Source organism: Sinohyriopsis cumingii, chromosome 11 (genome assembly GCF_028554795.1).
Source record: "Sinohyriopsis cumingii isolate HCF-2022 chromosome 11, ASM2855479v2, whole genome shotgun sequence".
Taxonomy (NCBI): Eukaryota; Metazoa; Mollusca; class Bivalvia; order Unionida; family Unionidae; genus Sinohyriopsis; species Sinohyriopsis cumingii.
In genome coordinates, this window is record NC_142971.1 from 105,246,574 (window position 1) to 105,272,644 (window position 26,071).

Genomic DNA, 26,071 nt, shown 5'->3' on the forward strand with positions numbered 1-26,071 from the left:
CTTTTATTGATTGACAGTGTATGAAATAATATGGACAATACTTATTCATCACTTAAATAATATTCCAAAGCACACTTTGTTATTTTCATGCAAATAAAAGTATTTATACAAAACTAATATTTTACATCATTCAAACTTTTTTCTTAAATGGGCATTTACAAATGTGGATCTTTGGCTATTAAAGAAATGCCACTTGGCCTTCATTAAGAACAGTCCAGTAAACTTTATGACCATTAGTCAGTGTCTCATTTCTCAGAAGTATTTGCATAATTTCTTCTGATCTAAAGTCAAGAACAAACAATTGGAGTCGCAGGACAGTTTTATATAGATACAAACTTATGTGTAGTGACCAATGGTGGGAAGTGATTATAGACAGGTGGTTTTTCTATACAGGTAAGTTATGCAGGTGCAATAAAAGATGAAAAACACAACAGGTATAATTTATTTACATGGGTGGATAGGTTAATGAGACTGAGGATGGTTTGTTTCAATACTGACTGACCAGATAAATAATCATTAAGACTGTCAGCGTTTCAATGACCATGGAAATAAAAACTGTGCCTGCTGAACACATTTGGCAGATGGTCATTATATCAAAAGAAATATAAGAAAACTGGAGGATATGAAATCTGATTACTATAAATAGGTGGTCTTACTTTAGTCTGGGAAATTTATTTCAGGTGAAAACGTATTTATGGATTTATGGTCATATACCATGATGCATTTGTATGAAGTGCTAAGATAAGTAATACCAGAAATAATAAACAATAAAACATTCTGATTGATTGCTTTATTTTTCACTGTACATATGTATGTATATATATATATATATATATATATATATATATATATATATATATATATATATATATATTAATGAATTACCACTTAGTATGTATATAATTAAGAAAAAATGTTAATAATGATGACCAACTGCTTTAAATGTACAACTAAAGATGCACATGTGACCAAGCTTAATTGCTAATGGCCTAGTTCTTGAAGAGTGATAACAAGTTATCACAGTCCACAGTCTAACTGCTAAAGGCCTAGTTCTTGAAGACTGATAACAAGTTATCAGTCTAACTGCTAAAGGCCTAGTTCTCAAAGACTGAAAACAAGTTATCACAGTCTAATTGCTAAAGGCCTAGTTATTGAACAGCACGAAGAAAAACAAAAGTTTTTATATGATGTTGCTAATACAGTACATAATTAAATTATTCTGCCTCATATAAAACAAACTATTATGAACAAATACTGGTCAACAACAGTATTATGCCTTACATTTATAAACACTGACAAATTAATGTAGACAAGGAGAGAGGATACAGGTTACCTCACATTTATAAACATGTGACAAATAAATGTAAGCAAGGATAGAAAATACATGTTAGTTCACATTCATAAAGACTAAGCTGGTATCAACAGACATAGGGGAACATGTTGGTTCATATGAATACCTTACGGTTCAGTGAGTTTGAATTTACAAGACAGCAGTACATGAAACTGCATGAACTGCTGTCTTACTTTGGTCAACATACCATCTTTACTATATAAGAATGAAATGGGTTTACTGTACGACTATACAAAGCATGAAAATTGAACCCTAAAATCAAGTGAACTCATCAAAACTATAGTTTCTAATGTGCTTATATTTCTTTCTCATGGTTTCTTATTGCAAAAATTTTCCACAGAAGTTAACCTCTTCACCAATAGGGTTACACTTTACCAGAGCATCTGACAAATACAGTAAAAGCTTGACTTATAATTCACCAGTGCCTAAAATAACCAAATTTTATTATTTCCTTTGCCTTCAAAGGACAGAAAACTTAACCTTAAGTTCAAACAACTTGCCAATCAACACCACTTTCCTTGATCGCTTAATTAGAAGATTTTCAGCATTCTGTATTTTCATATCACATGCAAATTTTGGAAAGAAACTGAAAAGTTTCACAAGTTGCTCCTAAAATTATGAAAGTTATTTTTTTGTTTCTAGGGGAAAAAAACACTTTGCATCTGGGGGCTTTAACTAGCAAATTTTGGCCAATAATTTGTTAGCAAATTTCCATATGCCATGATACTATTAAATAAAATAAAAAAGCTCTACAGCGCTGTAATAATAAATCTGAACTTCTGTGCATGTTTGAATTAAAACGGCAATGAAAACAAGAGATATAAATAATAACTGGCACATAAATACTGTATGTACTCATCTGTAAGTCAGGTTCAACTGCAAACAACACAGACCCTGATCTACTGTTGCATAATACACCATCAAATTAAGTCAATATTGTTTGTTCTACTGAATATTCCTTACAAACTGCTTAGACTCTGATCTACCAGCATGCATGCTGATCTGGGTCTATGCATTCTGCAGCTGGACATGACTTATAACTGAGTATGTATTGTACCTCTGTTGTCAAACTGACCTCAGTGGAACACAAAGACAACATGAAATACACAAACAAATGAACCAATGGGCAATAATAACAATATGCTCCAAATTTGTGGAGGAGCATAAAAAACACAAAAGTACAAAAAAGATGTTTTGAGAAAGCACCCCTTTTGCCCAAAAAATATCTTTGCTCAAGACAGGTTGTCTCACAGTAATACCAGTTTTCAAGGTTGAAATTGAATAAGGAAAATAATACATAATAATTGTACATATATTTTGCTTTTTATTCATAATCTTGTTCAATTATTACATGCATTCATATAATAAAGTTTATAACACTAATCATGTCCATACATTGCAAAGTCAGCCATGATAACACTCGCTCAATTTATATACAGCTAAATCTAGGTCACCCATAACATAAATAATAATTGGATCAACTTAATAAACAGAAGGAGTGACCTCAATAAATATAGACATTTACAGTTACAGAATTAACTGGTCAGAAATAAGCAAATAACTTAATAAGAGAAAAATACAAAGACCATATTTCCCCCATTTATTAGATATTAAAAATCCACAAACAAACAATTTAAGACAGTATCAGTACAATGAAAGTAGGCCAAGAAAATCTCTGATTATGACATTTTTGAGAACTGTGCAGGTTTTCACAACAAATAAACAATACAAACCTTAGAGTCAATTGTGTCAATGATTGCTAATCTTTTAAAGTTGGAACGGTTAACTGTTAATAAGGATTTTCAAAATGACGGCATTATAATCGTGGTGTAACAAGTGCATAAATCTGGTATATTGTCTTTTGCATACAACTTTACCTCACAAATCTAACAAAAGAGGTTACCAGCTTATTATTGCCTTTTTGTGCATTTTGGTTCAGTATAATTGACACTGTGCCTGCAAAATGTACTCAGTGATCAATTACAAAGGATTAAATAGAGGTATGTAATGTGTTTAAATCTAGTTTCAGGATAGACTCTCCTGACAAATATTCTTTATTTTTGAAACTATATCTAGATAAAAATTATTTTGAAGAATGAATATACTTAATATGCAGTTTCATGCTCATAATGAAGTCACCCAAGACTGATCATAATAAGAGCAAAAGATCAAAAAAGTACTTTGAGAGTAGTAAGAAGCCCATTCAATCAAATGCAAGATCACCACATTAATATGCACATATGTAACCCATTACAGAAACAATCTAAGATCCTGATGACAGCAGTAGGTATTCCACATTTCATCAAAATCTGACCACAAATATGGCTTCTAGAGTAGAAATAATCTCAGCCAATCAGATGCAAGATTACATGATTAATATGCAAGGAGCTCACTCACCATATAATCCTTCTAAGATATAAGCTAATATTTTAAGTATGATTTGAATCAGAAAAAAAAATACAACTTGCAGAGTGGGAATAAATTCAGATAATAAGATGCCAGCACATCTCAAAAGTATGCACAAATCTCACTCATTACTGAACATGTATGAGATATTAATGACATTCTAAGTTTAGTGAAAATCAAATATATAAAAATACAGCCTCCAGAGTGATTAAAAGCTCAGTCAATCAGATACATGATTACACATCAAAATGTGTGGATTTCTCATTATCGATTCTGTTCAATCTCTGGATTCTACAAACCCATATTGTAAATTTGATCAAAATCGGGTCAGAAATCTATCTTCCAAATGGAAACTGGATCAGAAATAGGGAAACCAGCATGGTAAGCATTTGCACAACACATGGACAACAGCTGATGGACAAAGCATGACAGACACATGGTCAAGCAATAAGCTTTCTCACCTTAAAGCCAATTGAGATAAAAACAGATGGATCTACGCTACTACTTCCTTTAATTGTCGTATCAAGTGCAGCACAAGTACACTGATTTTACCTGGCAATGATTGGAGCAACACGTTACACCATTCTCTGCAAAGTGGGATATGTTGTTATAAGTTAATCCAAGATATCAAAGTATTTCTTTATTCAAGCTACATGGATCTACTTTTTGTGTCAATTATAGCTTTGACAACCATTGAAACTTCAGACTAGAGAAGGAAACCATCAAAGATATCAGCACTTTTCAGTTTTGCCCCATCAACTCTGGAGATCTGAAACCTTCATTATCATCTGCTCATCCACCTACAGTGGATTACAACTGCATTGTCCAGTTTACCTGGTTGCCACTTACTGTTATGAATTGTGGCTGAAGATGTTGTTCTTCCCTGATAGTAGGCAACTATTAGTCATATGGTGGGTACTGGGAGCAAATGAAATCTTTCTAGAATCTATTTATAGCATGACTGCAGAGGGTGTAAATAGCATATGTTCTGAGAATGCCCACTAATTTGCCTTATTTGTTTATATATACTTGAGGTTTACAATGCCAAGAAGGGTAAATCCACATTCTTAGAAAGCTTTAAAGTGTAGGGATGTTTTGTATGCAGAACATCATGAAAAGCTTGGGTATAAATCATTATAGCATCTGTGAACTAGCTGCATTTTGGACTCTCCATTTTCTGTGACCAATTACCACTTATTAAACCATGCTAAACAGTTTGATTTACTTACATAGACACTTGTAAATTCTTGTTGTCTCTGTCTCATTTTTCTATATGAAATTTATGTCTTCCATTTTTCATTAACTCAATGTATAATCCGTCCTGATCTGACAGTTTGATTAGGGGCTTCTCTACCATATTTGTAAGGTTTAGAATCACTGCCATATCATTCTGAAAGATGGTAAAGCCACAACAAATCTTTTGATAATGTTGGCCAGGCACCTGTCCTATGCCTTCTTTATCTTCAACATGTTTTAATCCAACAATTAGTAAAGGATGTAAGTCATCACCTGTGTACTGCTGGTCCCTTTTGCCATCCATCATGATGTCTCTTTTTCTAAGGTGTCCATTTGCAAAAGTGACATAAAGGAATATGTGGACCTAAAGGTTCACTTGATTATTATGGAAAAGAATGACGCTTTCTGATTACCCTGACCACATGGAATTTTTTAAAAATGAATTCTGATGAACTCTGAAAATACCTCTACAGTAACACTGCATATCTACAAACTTTGGACTAGATGCCCTTTATGTATGCTATCTAGATGCAGAGGTCACCTATGTTGACTTAAAGGCAGAGAACTTTCAGTGTTTCTGCATTATGTGAATGATGTGAAGTAGCCGCCCTTAAAATTTACTGAGAAGTGAATTTCATCACTGTCAGAAAGGCAACTGTTAATCATATGTCTGAAGGCTGCTAATCCTACTGAATGTCCTTACAACAATCCAACAGGTATGGAACAGAGCTAAAAGAAGTGAGATCTGCAATGAAAGGAATACAAACTTTCTAACTTGGAGGAAAATTTACCAAGCCATATGGAGAGACACCTCAAAATGCTTGTGTCAAAACTGTCATTTGAGACTCAGACATGCTACAAATAAATGTACACAACAGAATTAAAAAAATGAGGCTAAAATAAAAGCATTCAAAAATGAAATCAATGTTAAGATCTCTATGGAAATCTGCAACACACCTGAGGCAAACTACTATGGTCAACTCTGATAATCAAAGCACCTCACTGACAATGCGACATCAAATCTGGCTGCACAGGATTTGAAGCAGTGGTGTGTTACATTTCCAACATCTACATCTGTGTCAGGCACAGTTATTACAAATGACATACAGAAAAATGAAAATTTGTCATTTTCACCCACTTGATTTGTCAGCAAATGTCAATATGGTATCTGTATGGCTTTCAACCATACACAATTCAGCCATACATATATCTGTAATCCAGCTCTAACATATCCACTATGCACTGCCACTGGAACAACCAGAGCAACATCAATGTATGATCTATCTCTAACCACATGTCTACTACCAGAAAATCTACTGCTTCCACTGACCACTTCAGACTGAATTATATTCATGATGATTTTCTTTTTTGTTCATTTAATTTACTTTCATTTTATTCTACAGTGGATAAATATTTTCCTAAAAGATAATGTTTCGGCGTTAAAAGACCAGTGACATCAATCATAGAATATTTACTAATTTAAAAGTTTTTTCATGTATTGAATTATAATTGAATGATGGATAAATTAATGCCAATTAGATGTTTTTTTAAAAAGTAATTATGAATGCACTGGACCATTGTGCATTTTCTACCTTTGGCATTCTCTCTCTCTCTAAAAGGAAAAATAAATGCAGTTTTGACATGAAATGTCTGTAACATGTTTAAAACAAACATGTTTCTCAAGAGCGAACATACTTCTCTCTCACACACACATATATTAATAGAAAGAAGTTCTTGAGACATAAGTAGACAGAAACAGATAAGAAAAGTTTGTAGGCATGCTCAGAAGCTGACAAGCTACACAATTGGCAGTGATGTAAAACTGGTATAGGAAGATTTTGTTGGTTACTGATACATGTATGACTGCTATCAGGGAAGACCATCATCAATCACGATTCATAACAATAAGCAGCAACTTGGTTAATCTGACAATGCAATCAAAATCTGCAGTCCGATCACCTGTCTTCACTCAGCGTACATTGAGTTCAGGCTACAAGGAAGAGTCCACATTACTTTTGAAATTGTGACCTTTGACCTGCACTACCTTAACTCCAGAGAAATGCATCCAGAAAGAGAAATTACACTGCCATTTACTTATCGTCCTAAAATGTCATATAAAACATGATCACATTATGTGGATGGAGTTCAGGTTATGTGGATAAATGTTCGCTCAGACTGATGTACTCTCCAGTGATTAAAACCCATTTTGATGGGCCTGATCTGCATGTAAATGCCAAAGATATGGAACAGCTAATGTTCATTACATCTCAACAAGTAATTCTTTCTTTTATGTCTTTCTTCTTTTGCAGACAACGTTCCACTTAATTCACAAGAGCAAAATAGAAAAAGATCACATGCCATGGTATTTCTATTTATGCAATATATTATGATAATAGCTTGACCACCTGGTCTGGAGTCCTTGGTACAATGGCTTGGCAATCTCTGTATTCATTGATAGGATTACAAATGGCATCATACATCAACTGGTAAGCCTGGCATACAAGGTCAATAGATCTTTTCTTTACAGTTTCTCTGTAATGAAATGTAAACAAATTAATGATATCATTCAAAAAATTATTTTAATTGTTTGATTTTTGTGTATGCACAGGATAAATCTACTAAACATAACACACTGTACTTTTGTGTTAAATTTTTGAACGATTTTTAACCATTAAAAATCAATTGAATGAATTTGACTTTTTAATGGTCTCAATTGGTAAAGCATCACAACTGAGGCCACATGCCTGGTTAATAAAATTCTGATACTTTTATTTTAAAAAGAAAATAAAGATGTTCTATTGTTAATGTACACAAATAAACAGCAACAATCACAATCAGATAATAAGCAAATAAACATAATCTTCCTTAAATGACTTACATGCATTTATTTAGTAATAGTTTACCTTAAAAGCTGGCACTTTTATGTTACCAAAGCTTCAGATTAGCTTATTGTCAGCCCTTATCTGTACTTGCTCACATGAAGTAGTGTTTTAAATGCGTGTGCCCTTGGGGCATTTTTTCAGTATGTGTGTCACAGATATGCCTACTACAGTACTTGCTGACCATAGTTAATCTGTTCCAGCAAGTTTGAAGTGAGTTTTGGATTAATCTTGTTTTTTTTTTAAAAAAAAACAAAAACTTTAATTTGGGATCAAAATGTTTTTTCAGTATTTGGAGTCTAGTTTTCATTGATCGGAGAAAAAAATTATGATATTAAATGAGGAAAAATTCATGACCTCAAAAGAATTTTGATTGTGAGGGTATTCCAGTATACTAATGGTTCTGTATTGTGGGGTTTACATTTATGTAGATGCATGTAAAGGTGACACAAGTGAATGACAAGCTAAGAATAATCTCTAAAGGGCAAGTAATATACTAGGTGAGTGATTATGTTATGTATGGCCTTTATTTTGAAGATTTACCATCAGTAAATATTGCAATTATTGACACTGGTATATGAAGGGAGCCCAATACTAACATGATGGGATAGTTTCCAATTAAAAAAATCATAACAGCACTTTAATTTCTATTATCAGTTTGTGTTTCTATACAATGAGTTACTATTTATTCCAAAATGGATCAAACTGGACAATCAAGTTGGATTTTCAATGTAACATACCAATGACAGCAGAAGCAAATATCCATCATTTTAATATTGATTTTCATGATCCTACACACTAGTGGTAAGAGCACATGGCATTACCTTTGTTCATCTGTTTAACACTTCTTGGTTAACATTCACATTTAGGTTATTTCAGGCATTAGTAAACAAATTTAAAGTTAAAAGAAAGTCAGTTTCAATGTCAATAACATTCTAATTAAAATCAAGATCCCTGACATAATATAAATCTGACAGATTTGATAACAATTTCGATTGACCAATCAAATTACAGCTTTCACATTTATAAAAGTCAAAAACATAAAATGTCTAATGTTAGTGCTCCCTAATACAAAATTTGACTGTTTAAGCAGACAATGAAATTCCCAAGATCAACAGAATATGATCCTTATCAATGTATTCGTATGTACTAGAAATAAATGGACAGGGAATTCCCAAGGTCACCAGCATATGATCTTTTATCAATGAATTCATATGTACTAGAAATAAGCAGACAGGGAATTTCCAATGTCACCAGAATATGAACCTTTATCAGTGCCTGTCATATCTAATATAAAAAAGAAAGGGAATTCCCAAGGTCAAAAGAATATAATCCTTTATCAGTGCCTGTTATATCTAATATAAATAAGAAATGGAATTCCCAAGGTCACCAGAATATAATCTGTTATCAATGCATCCATATCTAATAGAAATAAGCAGACAGAGAATTCCCAAGGTCACCAGAATATGATCTTTTATCAATGCATCATATATAATAGAAATAAGCAGAGAGGGAATTCCCAAGGTCACCAGAATATGATCTTTTATCAGTACCTGTCATATTTGATAGAAATAAGCAGACAGGGAATTCCCAAGGACACCAATATATGATCCTTTATCAGAATCTGTCTTATCTACTTAAATATAAGTAGATCTAGATTTTAATCAGATTGATGAATATATCAACTGTGTAAATTATGTTATCTAATTAAATTTGTAACAACTTTCCCTCAATTTCTTTTCCTTTCTTTAAATTGCTTCATGAAGTTTTAGAATGGACCGATTAATGGGTGGGATTAAAATGAATGAATGGATGAATGAAGTTGCATCCATTTTTACCAAAGTTTAAAACAGAAACTTAGGAGTCAAATGCATCCAATTAATAGGATCCATTATGCAAAAAATTCTCCTTACCTGTTTCTAGAACTGAGGATAATACTACATTGTGGAAGAACCAAACTGTCAGGACTTGCTAAATAACTATCAAACTTATTCTGAAATAAAGAAGAAAGCATTTCAAGCAGTTGTACTGGGTAATTATTCTGTATTACATGTTCAGGCCAGTTGTAGCTAGTTAGACATGCACAACAATGTGGCTTATGTATAAAAACATCTGAACATGTGCTGCTTGAGTACAGTTCTTATGTTTCTTCAAAAACATCCTTCTGCTTCTATTTGGTAGAAAGTTTATGTACTTAATAACTGAGTCATAAAAGAATCATACACTGTCTGCTCTGTGCAAAGAATGGTCAAGTCACTTGGGAAGGTTTTCAATCTCAGTATAGGCATTTGGAAAGGCTTGAAGTTTTCAATCCCAAATGGCATTAAGGAAAGGTTTCAAATAGTTTACGATGAATAATATTTCAATTCCATTTGGCATCTGGGAAAGGCTATTATCTTTCGATCCCATTTGGCATATGGAAAACACTTGATGTTTTCAATCCCAAATGGCATTTAGGAAAGGTTTCAAATAGTTCACAATTAATAATCTTTCAATCCCATTTGGCATTTGGGAAAGGCTATAATCTTTTGATCCCATCTGACATATGGGAAACACCTGATGTTTTCAATCCCATTTGGCATTTAGCAAAGGTTAAAAACCCCAATACTGCCATTTTTCATAAAGTTCACCATTCTTCCAATCTGTCCAAAGTTAGATTGTACCTGGTTTTAAAGGTACCCAACAATGTTTAGGACCAATATCTTTCAATATTTAGTACTATTTAGATGATTTGGCATACATAACTTTTTGCATGTAACAGTGGCATTGGGGCTTTAAGCTTTCAATCCCATTTGGCATTTTGGAAAGGTTTTCTGTGTTCAGATTCATTAGGCCCATCTAAGCCTTCAGGCCCAGATGGCATTTTTGAAAGGAATTAAGCCATTAGGCTTTTGAGAAAAGCGTTATGGCTTCAGGCCCTGTTGGCACCTGAAACAGACTTTATGCCATCAATCAGAGTTTTATCCCGTGATCTGACAAACCATGGCAAACAGCTGGCTGTCTGTGATTTCATTAACAACACAACCAATGATTTCCTTTTGCAAAAATAATACAATGATTCATAATACTAAAGAATGAAAAACACATTAGTTTTTGGACATGGAATCCTGGGATGATGTTTGATAATTCTATATGACATGGTAGAATCATTGTCTTTTCCTTTCCATCTTACAAAAATTTAAAACAAGGATGATTACCATAAACTGAACACTCTAGGTCCAATCCATGTTTAATGTTTAACGTAAAAGCTAGAAGGGCATGGCTTACTATGGAGATTGCTGACCAATGGGTCTAAATGACTAAGATTTATTCTAAAGGTATACAGTCTTGAATTAAAGTTACTGTGCATTATTTTCTTATTAGATCTACTGTGACCTTTATTACCTCAAGTGCAAGACATCCACACAGACTGGTCATGGAAATGACTCTTGAATAAAAGTCATTCTGCTAACTCCATTTTTTAAAGTCACAATGACTTTGACCTTTTTGCTTCTGACCCTCTAATCAACAGATTTCTTCCAAACCTCAAGTGCAAACCCTTAACAAAATTTGACCAAGGTATGTAGCTGAGAACTAAAATTAGTATGCACAAATCGTTTGTCATCTTTCAATCACAGTGATGCTGACCTTTGATCTTTTGACTTCTAAATCAATAGCCTTCTTTCTTGTTCCAAGAGCAAGCCAACCACAAACAATGGTCCAAGTCTGCGATGTAGAACTAGTTGTTATTGTGTAGGAACCATTTTCCACCTTGTAACGGTGATCTTGACCTTGGATCTTTTGACCCTAATGCAAGCTATCTAGAAAGTCTAGTCCAGGTATATGATGCAGAATGTGTGCAAAAGAAAAAAGAAATGGACAGATGGCCAACCTGCCAAAAGCTAGACAGCATAATAGCATAATTCATTCTGCCAAAATGGAAAACCTTAAAAACATATAAAATTTGAAATCTATAACACTGGGAACTAGCATCAACCAGGTATTAAAAGAATTAATTTAAAATCTCTAGCCAAATGAAACTTATTTTAGAATGTTCTGACAACTAAATTCTGCATAATGCCATGTTTAACCTGAAAACTACTTTTATTCTTTAAAAAAAAAATCAAATGATGATGATGGTGACTAATTAAATTTGCAATCCTATGTTTAATATTATTATAAAAGATAAAAAAATAGATAAAAATTAAAATTTAAGGGTCAAACAAAAAAGTGGTATGCTGGGGTTGAAGAATGCACTGTCTCATAAATCTGAGGTCAATGTACTACAACAAGTGAAATACTGTCTAAACAAATATCTCTTTCACAGTAACGTTTCAGCTTTAAAAAGATCCTGCACTGAGTATGTACATTTCTTTATTTCTCCTACCTAACTCTGGAATTGTTAATTTGCCAAAACTGCTCCAGTGCTTAAAAATACATGCTATACTATACATGTAAATTATCAGTTGTATAGCTACTGACCATGGCAGACTTCACAGTAAGTGCATCCATTCCCTCGAGAGATGACAAAGGACCCTGAAATGAGCTTCAGTGAGTTAAATTATTTCTAAAATTGAACAAAAATATTCTAAAGAATAGGGTGGATTACATGAACGAATTGGACAGTGCATATGACTGTTCCCATTTTCTTGTCAATTGAATGCAAGGATTGTTGTCATAATTTTTACAATGACTGTGCTTCATTAGATTTTCCTCTAAAATATGAAAACTTTTTATAGGGTAATACTTCTCAAATCAATTAGCCAAGGTGAATTTAACTTCAGGTCTGTACAGTCAGGTATCAATAAATAGGCAAGTATTTTACAACAGGAAAAAGAAACAAATAGTTGACTCAACTAATTTAGCAACATCAATATTTAGGACTATCTGCAGTGTTGTGCCTTGAGCAAGCCCAGCGGGACATTTCCCCAACATACAATGTCAATTGCCCCTAAATTTAACCCATGTTTTTTTCATTACGGGGGGACAGAGGTATATACAATGTCACCCAAGCATCTCAACCAAGATACAACACTGAATCTGTGCTTAAAAATCTTGTTATTTCAACAATCCAGAAAGAAATAAGTAAAATTTACAGCAACCCACAAATGTTGTACTTAAATTACCCGTTTAGGTTGGTGCTGTTGAATTGTTGCATAGGTGTGAGCCAGTCCCACTCTGTTGAGTACAAATGCTGCCTGTTCATTCACCAAGGTGTCTATGTGGGCCTCCACCTGTGAAAATGTTTTTGAAAAAAAAACAATGAGAGAGTGTGTAATTGTGTAAGTAAGTATACGATACTTGAGTACAGTAAAAAAATGTCTGAATGTACCACAATATGCACTACAGTATATAACAATTACATTAGAGACCAACGATGAACTTTCCTGGTCCTGAGATTTGTTTTTAATTTATGGCTTTCAATAGCGGGAAAAATATCTTAGTCTGATTTACAGCAAAATAACATCTTACATATGTACATATTAGAAAAAATAATTATATTGAGATAAAGGAAAAATAAGGGCCTGTATATATGAAACACTAACTCAGTGAATGAGGGAATATTTATATGCAAAATCCAAGCAGAAAAAAAACTGCTCTGCTAATAATCTCAAGCTGCTTCTCAATCTTACAAATGAATACATGTTGTTAACACATTAACATATGCTAGTAAATAACTACACAAATAAAATGAGGTTCATTTTAATCTGAAAATTGTCTACAAGATGGATCTGGATGAATATCTTTCATACCATTCCATTCAGCCACCATCTTGACCACCATGCAATTAAAGGTTCATTCAATATAATTATATTTGAATTTCCAAACTGCATTTGTGACCAACAGAACTATTTTGTAAAAACATTACAAATATTTGGAATTATTTTTATTATTAAAAATGAAAACATGCTTTTAATATCATTAAATTGATATAAAGATTACATCCTTACCATTCTGACAACAACTATCGATGTACTGGTACAATGAAACAGTATTGTGGTGTATACCGCCAGAAAAATTACCTTGATAAACCGGTATACTGGTAATAATGCACTACTAATACTGCATATATATATATATATATATATATATATATATATATATATATATATATATATATATATATATATATATATATATATATCAGGGACTGAAGATACATTTGCTCAGCTCTAAATGGCAAGTGGAAATTTCCAGTGGTTACAAGGGTTTCACTTCCACTCTTCAATGCTCATAAACTCTTAACTCTGGGACACCAGACTGGTCTCAGATTGACAGTATTTAGAACTGGTGTTAGAAGGTCTGCAGAATGATACTTTTAGAGACCAGTCACAAAATTCCATAGTACTTTCATACCATCTAGTCACAGAAACATGTGATGTTGGTGTGCTAGAATTCTATGAAAAGTTTCAAAATGATCATAGAATAATGCATAGATATTGTGTAAGTTTGGTTAATATCTTTCTGTGATAATATTCCAAAAGTAACAATCATGACATCTTATAAGTCAATGGGATATTGAGGCATCCAAAGGTATTTCAAACTCATTTCATCACACTTAGTTTATTCTGCGGTTGTATATTTTTTAAAAATCTGCATGTTTTATCTTGCATTGGTGCATATTTTAATGAAATTTATCAAACAAATCAAATAATGTCAATATTTTGATTGCCTTGACTGAAAAATATAAAAACTATTTAACTCATTTCATTTCAAATCAATGTTCCTCTCTTTGCTGCTTCTCAATATACCATAGTTATTCTAATAGAAACCTTGGGGACAGTGCAATTTCCAAAGGGGTGAGACACTGAATACCGTATATCACTGTCTGATTAATAAAGATTTTAAAAATAAGCTTTTTATTCCTTCTAACAGCCACTGGATTACCCACATACAGTTTTCATTATCAAGACGTACCATAATGGATATAAAAGGATCTATAAGCCTTGATAATGTTGGATTTTTGTGTGGAAAAAAAGGTGGCAGGAGCCTTTTATTTGAAGGGGATCTTCTATCGGAATAGCTAAGGTATATGCCAAACTGTATTTGAAATGAATGCTTTTTTATGACACTGGCTGTACTTGCAAACAAATCCTATTTCCATAGTTACAGAACTTTCATGTTTAATGTCTGACAGGATCGATCCCACAATAGTAGAGATGCAATATTTCCTTGATACAGGTATCAGGTAATATCTTTCTGCTGATACAAGTACTGGCTTTAGTCAGTAATTTCTGATTCATCATGATGCACTTCATAAGAGTTGGGACAATCTATAGATCTATGATGCTGCATCTTGACACATAAAGATATAAGAAAATAAAAAAGTAAAAGTTTTTTTTTTTAAAAATGAATTTTTCTTACCTGTTTTCCTATGAAAACATTATTGTTGATAATCACATTAATAATAAAAAGTAAATATATCCAAATAATTTTAGGGGGCCCCAAGTGGCCAAGTGGTCTAAAGCGCTCACCATTCCGGATCGCTGCCATCTCACCTCTGTCTGCGTGGGTTCGAGTCAAAGGCTCAGCTAGCATGGGTACGTGGGAAAGCCTGCCAGTAGCTTCTCGTGGGTCGGTGGTTCTTCCCTGGGTTTTCCAGGGTTCTTCCCCCACCTGTTATACTGGCCGCCATGTATAGCCTATCTTGTGCTGAAAAATGGCGTTAAACCCTAGAACAACAACAACCAAATAATTTTAAATGAGATAAGAGAGAGTGTCACTGTGAGGAGTATGCCCTGTTGTTTCAAAACTATGCAGCATCTCAAAGTTTCTCTTTGTCTTTTTCACCAAGTCATTTGCCATACTTGAAGACACTAAAATCTGCTGCATTGTGATATCTATCAAGTAGCAAATTCAATACTACAATGAACACTGCGTAGAAATCTCGAAACCTTCAGCATATCATATTGTGCATCATTTAACTGTATTGTACATGGTGCCTCTGTAATCAAGATGATGTATAGGTCTACAACAACACGACCACCAATCACCTTAAATGTGAATTGCTAGGCTATACAACCACTGCTTAATGCTTTTATGTCATTAAGAAATGCATGTACAAAAGAATACTAATAGACAAGTTTTAACTGACTGTGCTAAGACTTGGTAAATATTACATTCATGACCTAAAGATGCAAATATCAACAAATTACATTGCTCAAGCAGGTTTTATTAGAGTTATTGCCCTTTTTGTACTGTTGCTTAATTCAGTTTATTTTACAATCTTGTTAGCATAACCAATCCCCCAGATTTTGTGGAATTTCCATGAATCAGGGCCAATTTCTTCATCACCTAAAGATGCACGCATTGACAAAGATCCATACTACTGCCATTTTATTTAGAGATATTGCACTCTTTGTCCTCTAGCTGCATATAACCCAATGTTGTTAACATAATTAGTCCGAGGTTTTTAACAGACTGCGATGAAACAGTAAATATTATGTTCATAACCTGAAGATGCACATATCAACAAATCACATTGCTCCCAAAAGTTATGTTAGAGTTATTGGCCTTTATGTCTTGTAGATTAATGCTCTGTATCACACACTCTCATTAGTGCAATCAATCCCCTGGTTTCTGATGGACTGCAATGAAACATGGTAAATATTGTTTTCACCACCAGATGATAAACATACTGACAAATCAATTTACTCATGCCATATGCTTTAGAGTTATTGCAATTTTGTCTTGTAGCAGTGTATGGCACAATCATCTAATCATAACCAGTCCTAAAGTTTATAATGGATTGTTATCATTCTTGGTAAATATTAGGTACATAACCTGAATGTGCACATGCTGACAAATTACTTTACTCCCACAAGTTTTGTTAAGAGTTACTGGCCTGTATATCCTGTAGCTTAATGTAGTGTATGACACAATCTCATTATATCCTGTAGCTTAATGTAGTGTATGACACAATCTCATTATATCCTGTAGCTTAATGTAGTGTATGACACAATCTCATTATATCCTGTAGCTTAATGTAGTGTATGACACAATCTCATTAGTCCTGTAGCTTAATGTAGTGTATGACACAATCTCATTATATCCTGTAGCTTAATGTAGTGTATGACACAATCTCATTAGTCCTGTAGCTTAATGTAGAGTATGACACAATCTCATTAGTCCTGTAGCTTAATGTAGTGTATGACACAATCTCATTATATCCTGTTGTTCAATGTAGTGTATGACACAATCTCATTATATCCTGTTGCTTAATGTAATGTATGACACAATCTCATTAGTCCTGCAATTGTTGACGGACTGCCATGAAACCTGAAGTTACACATATTGACAATCACTTTGCCACCCACATTTTTTAGTTATTGGCCTTCCAACTCTGTAACTTAACGCACTGTATGACACAATCTCATTAGCACAAGTCCCAGAGTTTGTAATGCAGTATCTTTTGGATTGCTGTGAACTCAGTACATATTATGATCATTATCTAATGATGCGTATAGTGATGAAAACTTTGTGCTCCACTGATTTTTGTAAGAGTTACTTCCCTTTCAAACTTACAGCTGGATGCACAAGTATGACAATTTTGTAAAAGCAAAAACTCTTGCAGTTTTTAGTGGATTCATTTTTGTTGGGTTTGGTACTTTACAGCATAGCAACACAAGTAGGTTATTTAGTGCCAAGGCGATTCGATTAAAGTGCCTTGCAAAAGGACACACTGCAGTAGCTGAAATAGGCTTATCTAATGGTTGGATTAGAACCTGCACCCTTTCAGTCACGAGTCCATCACACTAACCACTGAGTCACTGCAGTCAACTTTTAATTGACTGATGTGGAATATATTATGGTCATCATAAAATGATATGCATACTGACAAATCACTGTCCTCATACATTTTTCAGAAACGTTCTTTTATTTTAACTACAGATTTATTCCACTGCAAAATAGGGGTTGGATGTGGGCAAAGAAGGGGTGCATTTATGTGAACCAAATGCTCACCACTGCTCTAATTTGATAGAAGAATGAGAGAAAACTAATCACATGCATATGCCAGGAAAGAAAATCCCTGACTAGTCAATGCATATGATAGATTCTATAAATCTCACAATCTGTTGATGCTGGAAAGTAATATCACCTGGGCCTGTAACATTTCCTGCCTGGTGTCTGTGAATTCATATAGAGCTACAGCTGACTGCATCAGATACAGACAGTTCACCATGTATGCTGCCATGTCCACTGTGTTAAGACGGCTTGCTGACACTGAACACATCTGGATTAGTGGGTCTAACACACTGGTCAGGATCTAAAAAAATTTAAAGATGAACTTTGAAAAGTTTAATAGAATGGTAATATCAGTGTCTGGTGTGAATTATGAATACTGTGAATTCATTTCTTATTGTATCATCTTACATGATTCTGCAAGAAATGGCATTTTTGTCGGTTCTTTAATTTGTGGTTTGAGAATGGAGGTCTATCATTAATGACAGATCATCATTCAATGGGCTTAAAATTTGTGGTTTGTATCAACCATGAAATCATGAAACTTTGTAAACCACAAATACAAGTTCAGTCTCAGTATTAACAACATTTTGCATGTTTATAGGCTTAAGTGTAAAACTCACTTGCATTCTTTGGTATATGTTTTGAGTGGATAAATAATCTCAGGATAAAGTGGGGAGGGTCCTGGAAGTCTTGAAAGAAAAAGATGGACTTAACATTGGGTTTCTTCGAATCCACTCACATTTTTCTTTATCCCCAGCAAAAGGAAGTCACAAAGGAAAATGCCTAATATGCATAACCGCCAATCCCAGAAAATACAAAAGTACTGACTACTTATAACAAACATACTGATTTTCAGGAACCAATACTAATTTTTAAAACTTTAATGCATATGTAACTACATACAACATTTACAACCATCGGTAAAGTAGGACAATAACTTATTAATTAATGTCAAAGTTGCATCTGTTGCACTACTGCACCTTCTGAATGGGCACCCTGTTTCATTTGGGTGCCCATTTAGAAAAAGCAAGAGTGCAACACACTCACACTCTGACAAATTCTGTTTATGAGAGCCTTTTCCACACCTTGTTTTCTCAATCATTATTGGTTCCAATAAACCATCTTTCATTGATGATCTGAATCCTGTGTGACTTTTTTTTACTAAACTGTTTTCATTCTAGAACATGAGCAATCCTTTGCAAAATTACAGTACTGTACAATTAGCAACATAGAAATAAATAAATCATTTCAAAACATAAATATGTCATCAAGTAAACAAAGAAATAATACTTTAGAAGAAAAGGTCAAAGTTATTCGACTTGACGGCAATGGGGAGAATGGGAAGAGTTCACTTGCCGAAAGATTTTATGTTGGGAAGACTCAAATAAAGAAGATCGTAAATGATAAGGATAATATTCTGTAACAATGGGAAAATGGAGTAAATGGAAAGATAATTATTTTAAATACGAAACAATGTATGTACCAAGATTTAAATAACGTTTTCGAATAGTTTTATAATGCACATGCCAACCATATCCCACTCACATTTCACACATAAGAATAAGAACTATTAATTTACGTTACCGTATTTACCGCATATGTTGGGACACGACAAAATAATTGGTTTTTTTCCTGTCCCAGAACTTATCGTGAAACATTTTTTTCACTTTGGTCATATGTCCCAAGACTTAAGAACAAAATAAATTGATACTGCATTTGTGCTCCCCTCCCCCCAACTGCACGTCGCAATAAAATAGATAAATAAAATGCTTAATTGATTATAAAAAGAAAGAAACTAACCTTGTGTTGTTATCATTTATTCCTTTTTTTCAACATCAGCATTAAAGAATAAAACATTTCCACGAAATCCGTATAAGTAGCATAGGCTTCCATACTGTAGCGTGTATCAATTATGTCCGATACCACACACCATGTTGTTCATTGACATGAACAATGAGCAACAACTGTGTGTGGTTGTGCTCAAAGGTCTGAACATGTTATCCGACTGAAAACTGAACTGGAGCCAACAAAATCGCATACAAGAGGGAAATAGTCAACTGATATCTTGAAGACGCCATTCACGCATGACATGGTGTTGGGTGCAAAATAATCAAGACTGAATTATATTCAGGTCTATTGTATGACAATATCTCGCAAAAAAAAAATCATTTGAAAACACATTCACTTGAGTACAAGTGACAGTCTTTTCACCAGCTACTTTCTTTGAACCTACCGACAGGACATCAAAGACAAAAGGTTATTTTTATTACAAAGCGGCGATCTCAGAAGCCGACCCCGGTTACTTTATTTTGTAAAGGATATCAATACAAAGGTTATTTTATTGCAAAGCAAACCGACATCGGAAGTTGACTATGGATTCTGTGAAGTAAGCCAATTTTTTGTTTTTTTTGAATATACAAAGACGGCCGAGATATGGAAGCATACTTGGGTTCCTTTTCAACTGTATTCATGGGAATTTTGAAAATAAATTGAAACAATGGAACAAATTTCAAAGTGACACAATATAGTGCTTTGTGCAAAGATGTCGATGACCCAGCATCACCCAGAATATTTGGAGAAAATAAAATCATGTGATGAATTCGCTAAGGCCAGAAGAGAACTATACTGTATGCCAGTATCTTGTAAATAAAAATCATTATTTTAAAACACATTCACTTGAGTGCAAATGACAATCTTTTTGCCAGCGTGGGTTACATAAGTATCATTAATATTTACCCGCAGACATCAGTGCACCTTTGTATTAATTATTACTAAAGATGCCATGCACATATAAGCCCTGGTGGTAAATAAACACAACAGGCAGCCAGCAGTAAACTTCTTTGAACTTGCCGACAGGACATCAAAGACAAAGGTTATTTTTATTACAAAGCAAGCAGACGTCGGAAGCCGACTTTGGACTCGGAAGCCGATTTTTTTTAAAGGATATCAATACAATGGTTTTTTATTGCAAAGCAAGCTGACCTCAGATGCCGACTACTGGATTCTTTTAAGTGTGCTGATTTATCTTTTTTAGCTTTGAATATACAAAGACGACCAAGATATGGAAGCTAACTTTGGTTCCTTTTCAACAGTATTCACAAAAAGTTTGACAATAAAGTAAAACAATGGAACAGTTTTTAAAGTTGCACAATATAGTGCTTCGTGCACTAACATCGATGACCCAGAATCATCCAGAAGATTTGGAGAAAATAAAATCACGTGATGAATTCGTGATGGCCAGAAGAGAAACAGTTCATTTCACCGACAATATGATCATTAACATGGATGAAATTCTAGTGTACTTTGATCGCATTCCTGGATGGACTGACGATAAGATGGGCATCAAAAGTGTGAGAATTAGCAACACTAGTGCAGATTTGAAAAAAATCTTCCTTTTGTTCTTGCAGTTTCCACTTCAGGTGGTGTGTTGCCTCCAACAATTTTTCATGGTATGAGAAAGTTAAAAAAGTATTCAAGTACCAAAATAATAGACCATACGTGTGCAGGAGAAGGGTTGTGTTGATGAGATGCTGCTGCAGTGGATTAAAGAGTTTTATCTCAAGTACAGTTTTATATTTAAAAAATAAAATTTCAGTTGGATTGCAATTACTGACATGTAATTTTCGAATGATTTAAAAGGTGTCCCACAATTTACAACTTGAAAAAAACGATGTGTCCCAGAACATACAGTGCACAAAAAAATTACTTTTAAAATTAATTTATGGTGTCCCAACAAATATGGTGTCCCAACATATGCGGTAAATACAGTATCTTGAAATATCTGTTTTTAAGACAAGAACATTTTGATTATTAATACTACTTTTAAACGAAGATATTAACTGCTCTGAGTTATATGCAGCTTTCCTACTATATACACATATACTTACACACCTGACAAATATAGTCCTCCTCTGGGAAGGCCACCTGTCTCATAAGGACACTTTCCCGGTACAGAATGGGTGGTCATATAAGAGGGGGACCACTGTACTAAGGATATAGTCATGAGTGGTAAATTTTGTACCATGATATAACCATATGTATTCACTTATAAGTAATGTCCAACTACATAGACCCAGATCTGACATTGTATAAAACGCATCAGCAGATCTGGGTCTATGCTGTTTCTTGGAAGTAACCAGTATAACAAACAAAATAAATTCTGATCTGCCAGTGCATTATCTGATGGCAGATCAGGGTCAATGTTTTTATGCAGTTGGAGATGACTTATAAGAAAGTAAATATGGTACTAGTTAATTTGTTTTACTTGATTATAGTTCTTGGCTGATTACAATCAATTAAAATGCAATTCACAACATTAAATATCAAAGTGCCTTTATGTACAGTGTATCCCATTCATGACAATGGTCTGCTTTGTAATACAAATCAATATAATGTGGCATTAATTATAACACAGAACATTTTAATGGTTCCCAAATTCCACTTATAATGATAGAATTCTATAGTAAGTGTGATGATAGTTTCCTGTAGTGAGTGAAGAACATCCTGTCTGTTCAAATGACAGAATTTTTAAAATAATTTTTATCCATATTATTATGAGATGACAATCTTGTATTTGAGGATTTTAGCACTTTTGTGATGGTTTAACTTGAGATGAGAAAATGCCCAAGCAGCAGCTTTATTTACACCGACTAAGGATCAAGGTAAACCAAGGTAAATCTACCATTGCATAATGAAAATAAAATAGCAATACCTATGCCATGTCAGTAAAATACTGTAAAACCATCACTAGGGTCCTTATGTCTAGAAATGCAAGAATATTATCCCTATTTCAGCTTACTTTTGCAAATTCTATAAAGTAATTGTTAAAAGTTAATTCATGACAGATAGCATCAAAAGTAAAACTTTATGACATCACACAAGAATACATGTTTTCAGAAGTTTATCAAGGAGTTTTACTGTTCTACAATAACAAAGTTATATTTGTAATTTTCTCAAGATCTATTTTGCATTGTACAGATACTAAACCTGTTTGAAGTCCTGCCTCTTGTCATCGATTGTGACCACTGATGAGTCATGACAAGTTAAGACTTGTTTCAGAAGGTCTAAAGTTTGGGTCAGTGATGTTGTGGCCCCAAGGTCTGGAGGAGGCAGCTCCACCTGATGGGAAGGTTATAAAAAATATAGCAAAATTAAAATCTGACTAACAATCCAACTATTTCAAACTGATTATGCAAGTCTTAACTGTTAATTCAAATGGTCATGACGGAAAAGATGGTAGAAGAAAATGGTCTCATTTAACTGAAAACTGCAAAGCAGAATCTCAGCAGTGTCAATGCCGATGTCAACAGCATAACTGGAAAAGCAATACAGCAATACATAAATACAAAAACTCCATGTTTTTTTCCTAATTTGCTGAAAGAATAAGTTTGATTTGCCCTGGGGATAAATCCAAGTTGTTAGGCTGAGATGTATTCATATGCCATCTCAAATAAGTTCTCTCCCCTGACCTGAAACAAAACACAAATGTTTGTTTTATATTCATTAATTCGAGCTCTTTTATGATTACTAAATATTGTTTTTGCTAAACAGCATGAATGTAACAAGTCTATGAAATAATAACTCTGAAAGATTAATTTCCAAGAAAGTTATGAAATTATCTTTATAAAACCTTTCTGTAAACTAATGACTTGAAATAAATGCTAATTGTTGAAGCAATAGAAAAGTATTAATAACTGTCTGAAATTACATTCTATTATATTTTTTAACATACTAATTACAGTATGAAATTAATTTTCTTTTTCAGAAAACCTTGTGTGTTTGATTATTAAGGCAATTGTCATATGCATATACTTATGTGAAGAGAGAGAAAGAGAGAGACAGAGAGAAAGACAGACAGAGTGCACAAGACCACCATTTACACACACATATATAGAGTATTGCAACATGCTGGATGTACCACATTAATGATAACTTAAAGTTAGCATAGGTTGCTTAAAGTACATTTTATGGTACTAATTACTGCATTTCAAATCATGAGGTTTGTGATGGTATATTACTACTTATGTCGCACTTATTTAAAGAGAACATTGAACAATATCTATAGACAATTAGACCCAGCTCCCATCCTTGTAATTTATGTACAAACAAAATATTTCATTTTTGTTTGTTCGAAATCAGATAATTTAATCTCAATGAAAACATGTTAATTTACAGTAAAATACTTTATATGACGTAGTTTTTCTAGAAAAAGATCAAGATGTAAATGTAATCAAACACACAGAAGCACATTCTCTCCATAATCTCAAGAAATAAGGCTTTTGATATTTACAGTCTTTTTTAAGACCAAAATGTCTCTGAAACTTTCTCTTTATTTATTTTACCCTACCTTATCCAGAAGTTTATTTGCATGACAGTTGAGGCTGTTGAAGAACATGCGATGACTTAGGTCCTGAATTTCTGAGATGGTCCCTAAAAGGGCTGCATCGGAGCTAATTATCTGACTAAAAAGGAAAAGTTCAGTGAATATCAATTGAGACCAATGACAAAAATTCTTTTATTCTTGAATATTTACTGCCTGGAAATTTAAAATATGTAAATGTAGATGCAAATCAGCATAAAAGAAACCTTCAAGATTCACTGCTGGCACTCTATGAAAAGATTAACTATCAAAAAACCATTAAAAAACAATAAATCTGATGACTAACTCAAAAATTCTGCCATGCAATTATGTAAATATCATTACAGATACAAAATGGTAAGATCCGCCAAGAGGAAGAGCGGACTGTAATATTTTATTCTTATTATCAAATTATTCAGAAGTTAATGTAGATTTATGACTCAAAACACCTCACTCTACACTGGAGGGAAGATTAAATTCTCAGTAATTATTAGAAAATCATTCTAAAAACAAACAATGTATCCATTCCTCCAAATCCAGAACAATGAATTCCTTCAACATTTTGGCTAAAGGAATAACCATAATCATTAAGCTTCCACATAAATAACCTGGATGTTTCTTTTCTTTTTATCTCCATTTTCCACCTATGTACAGTCCATTTTCCACCAATTTACAGTCCATTTTCCACCTATTTACAGTCTATCTGCTGATTTCTTGTTATGTACATTTGTTTTTTAAAATGAGAAATTATTTTCTATGTATCAGTCTATCATTATGTTACTAATGACTTTTTTCTGTGTTCACACAAGAAGCTGCTGTTTAAATTATATCAAAATACATTATGATTTTCCAGAATTCCATCTACATATTTTGGAATAGAGAATTTTCACAGTAAGTTTGTAACAGTGTATATACCTGATAATAAGTCAAGACCAATGGCAAACTGCATGGACATAGATCTGCCATTGCATAATGTGCTGGCCTATCTAGGTCTGTGCAGTTTGTTATAAGTAATCAGTAGAACAACAACACAGACCCTGATCTGTAAGTGCATTATGCTATGGCATTTCAGGATCTAGGTTGTCTGCAGTTTGCATTGACTTATATGCTGGTATATATGGTAACTGTCCAAAATCTGGAATGGTTGGCATTTCTGTAATCTAAGCACTGACAATTACGCCACTGTTGCTAGAAGTGATGTGATGTGATTTTGATTTTTAACGTAGCTTTAACAATTTTTCAGTCATATCGCTACAATGTCTGCAATGTGGCAGTTTATAGTGATGTCTAGCACTGGGGCATCATGCCGCAGACATGTAGCATGATGTCCCACCCAGTCACATTATCCTGTCACCAGGCCGACCAGTCCTAACACTAACCTCTTAATGCTGAGCGCCAAGCGAGGCAGCTGTTAGTACCATTTTTGTAAGTCTTTGGTATGACTCGACCGGGGATCGAACCCACGACCTCCCCGCATCCAAGGCGGATGCTCTAACCACTAGGCCACCGGAGCGGTTTTGCTAGAAAGTTATGCCTCTGTCATGCCATTGTTATAAAGGCAAAGACAAATATACATAACAACTCTCACACATGTCATCATCTAAAATCTGTGTACCTGGACCTATTTGGAGACCAGGTTTGGAATAGTTTAAACATCTTGTGTTAGTAGAATTATTCCATGACATATCCCTATGCGTTTTATTATCTATTAACCCCCGGCCCCACTCAACCCCCAAGTGCAACCATCAACCACTATTTCTGGACCATGAAAAAGGGTTGTAACCTATACAAATCTGTTAAATATATTATTAGCCCTCCTGTTATTTACTGCATATAGAAAGTTTAGTCAGAAAATTAAAAAAATGTCTTTCAATAAACACCTTCAAGAGACCCAAG

At 33.7% G+C, this 26,071-nt stretch overlaps 1 protein-coding gene across 1 annotated transcript in view; it reads right to left on the reverse strand.

The window, feature by feature from the left end:
- Positions 1 to 878: 878 nt before the first annotated feature.
- LOC149789213 (conserved oligomeric Golgi complex subunit 6-like) overlaps positions 879 to 26,071 on the reverse strand; it is a 63,669-nt gene continuing 38,476 nt past the window's right edge. The window contains exons 13-19 of the mRNA XM_089975379.1: positions 24,164 to 24,278; positions 22,804 to 22,935; positions 17,951 to 18,118; positions 12,978 to 13,085; positions 12,334 to 12,387; positions 9,786 to 9,865; positions 879 to 7,525 (exon numbers count right to left, since the gene is read on the reverse strand). Coding sequence (XP_089831505.1) covers positions 7,378 to 7,525; positions 9,786 to 9,865; positions 12,334 to 12,387; positions 12,978 to 13,085; positions 17,951 to 18,118; positions 22,804 to 22,935; positions 24,164 to 24,278 — 805 coding nt within the window. The 3' untranslated portion in view covers positions 879 to 7,377. The remainder of the gene's footprint in view (positions 7,526 to 9,785; positions 9,866 to 12,333; positions 12,388 to 12,977; positions 13,086 to 17,950; positions 18,119 to 22,803; positions 22,936 to 24,163; positions 24,279 to 26,071) is intronic.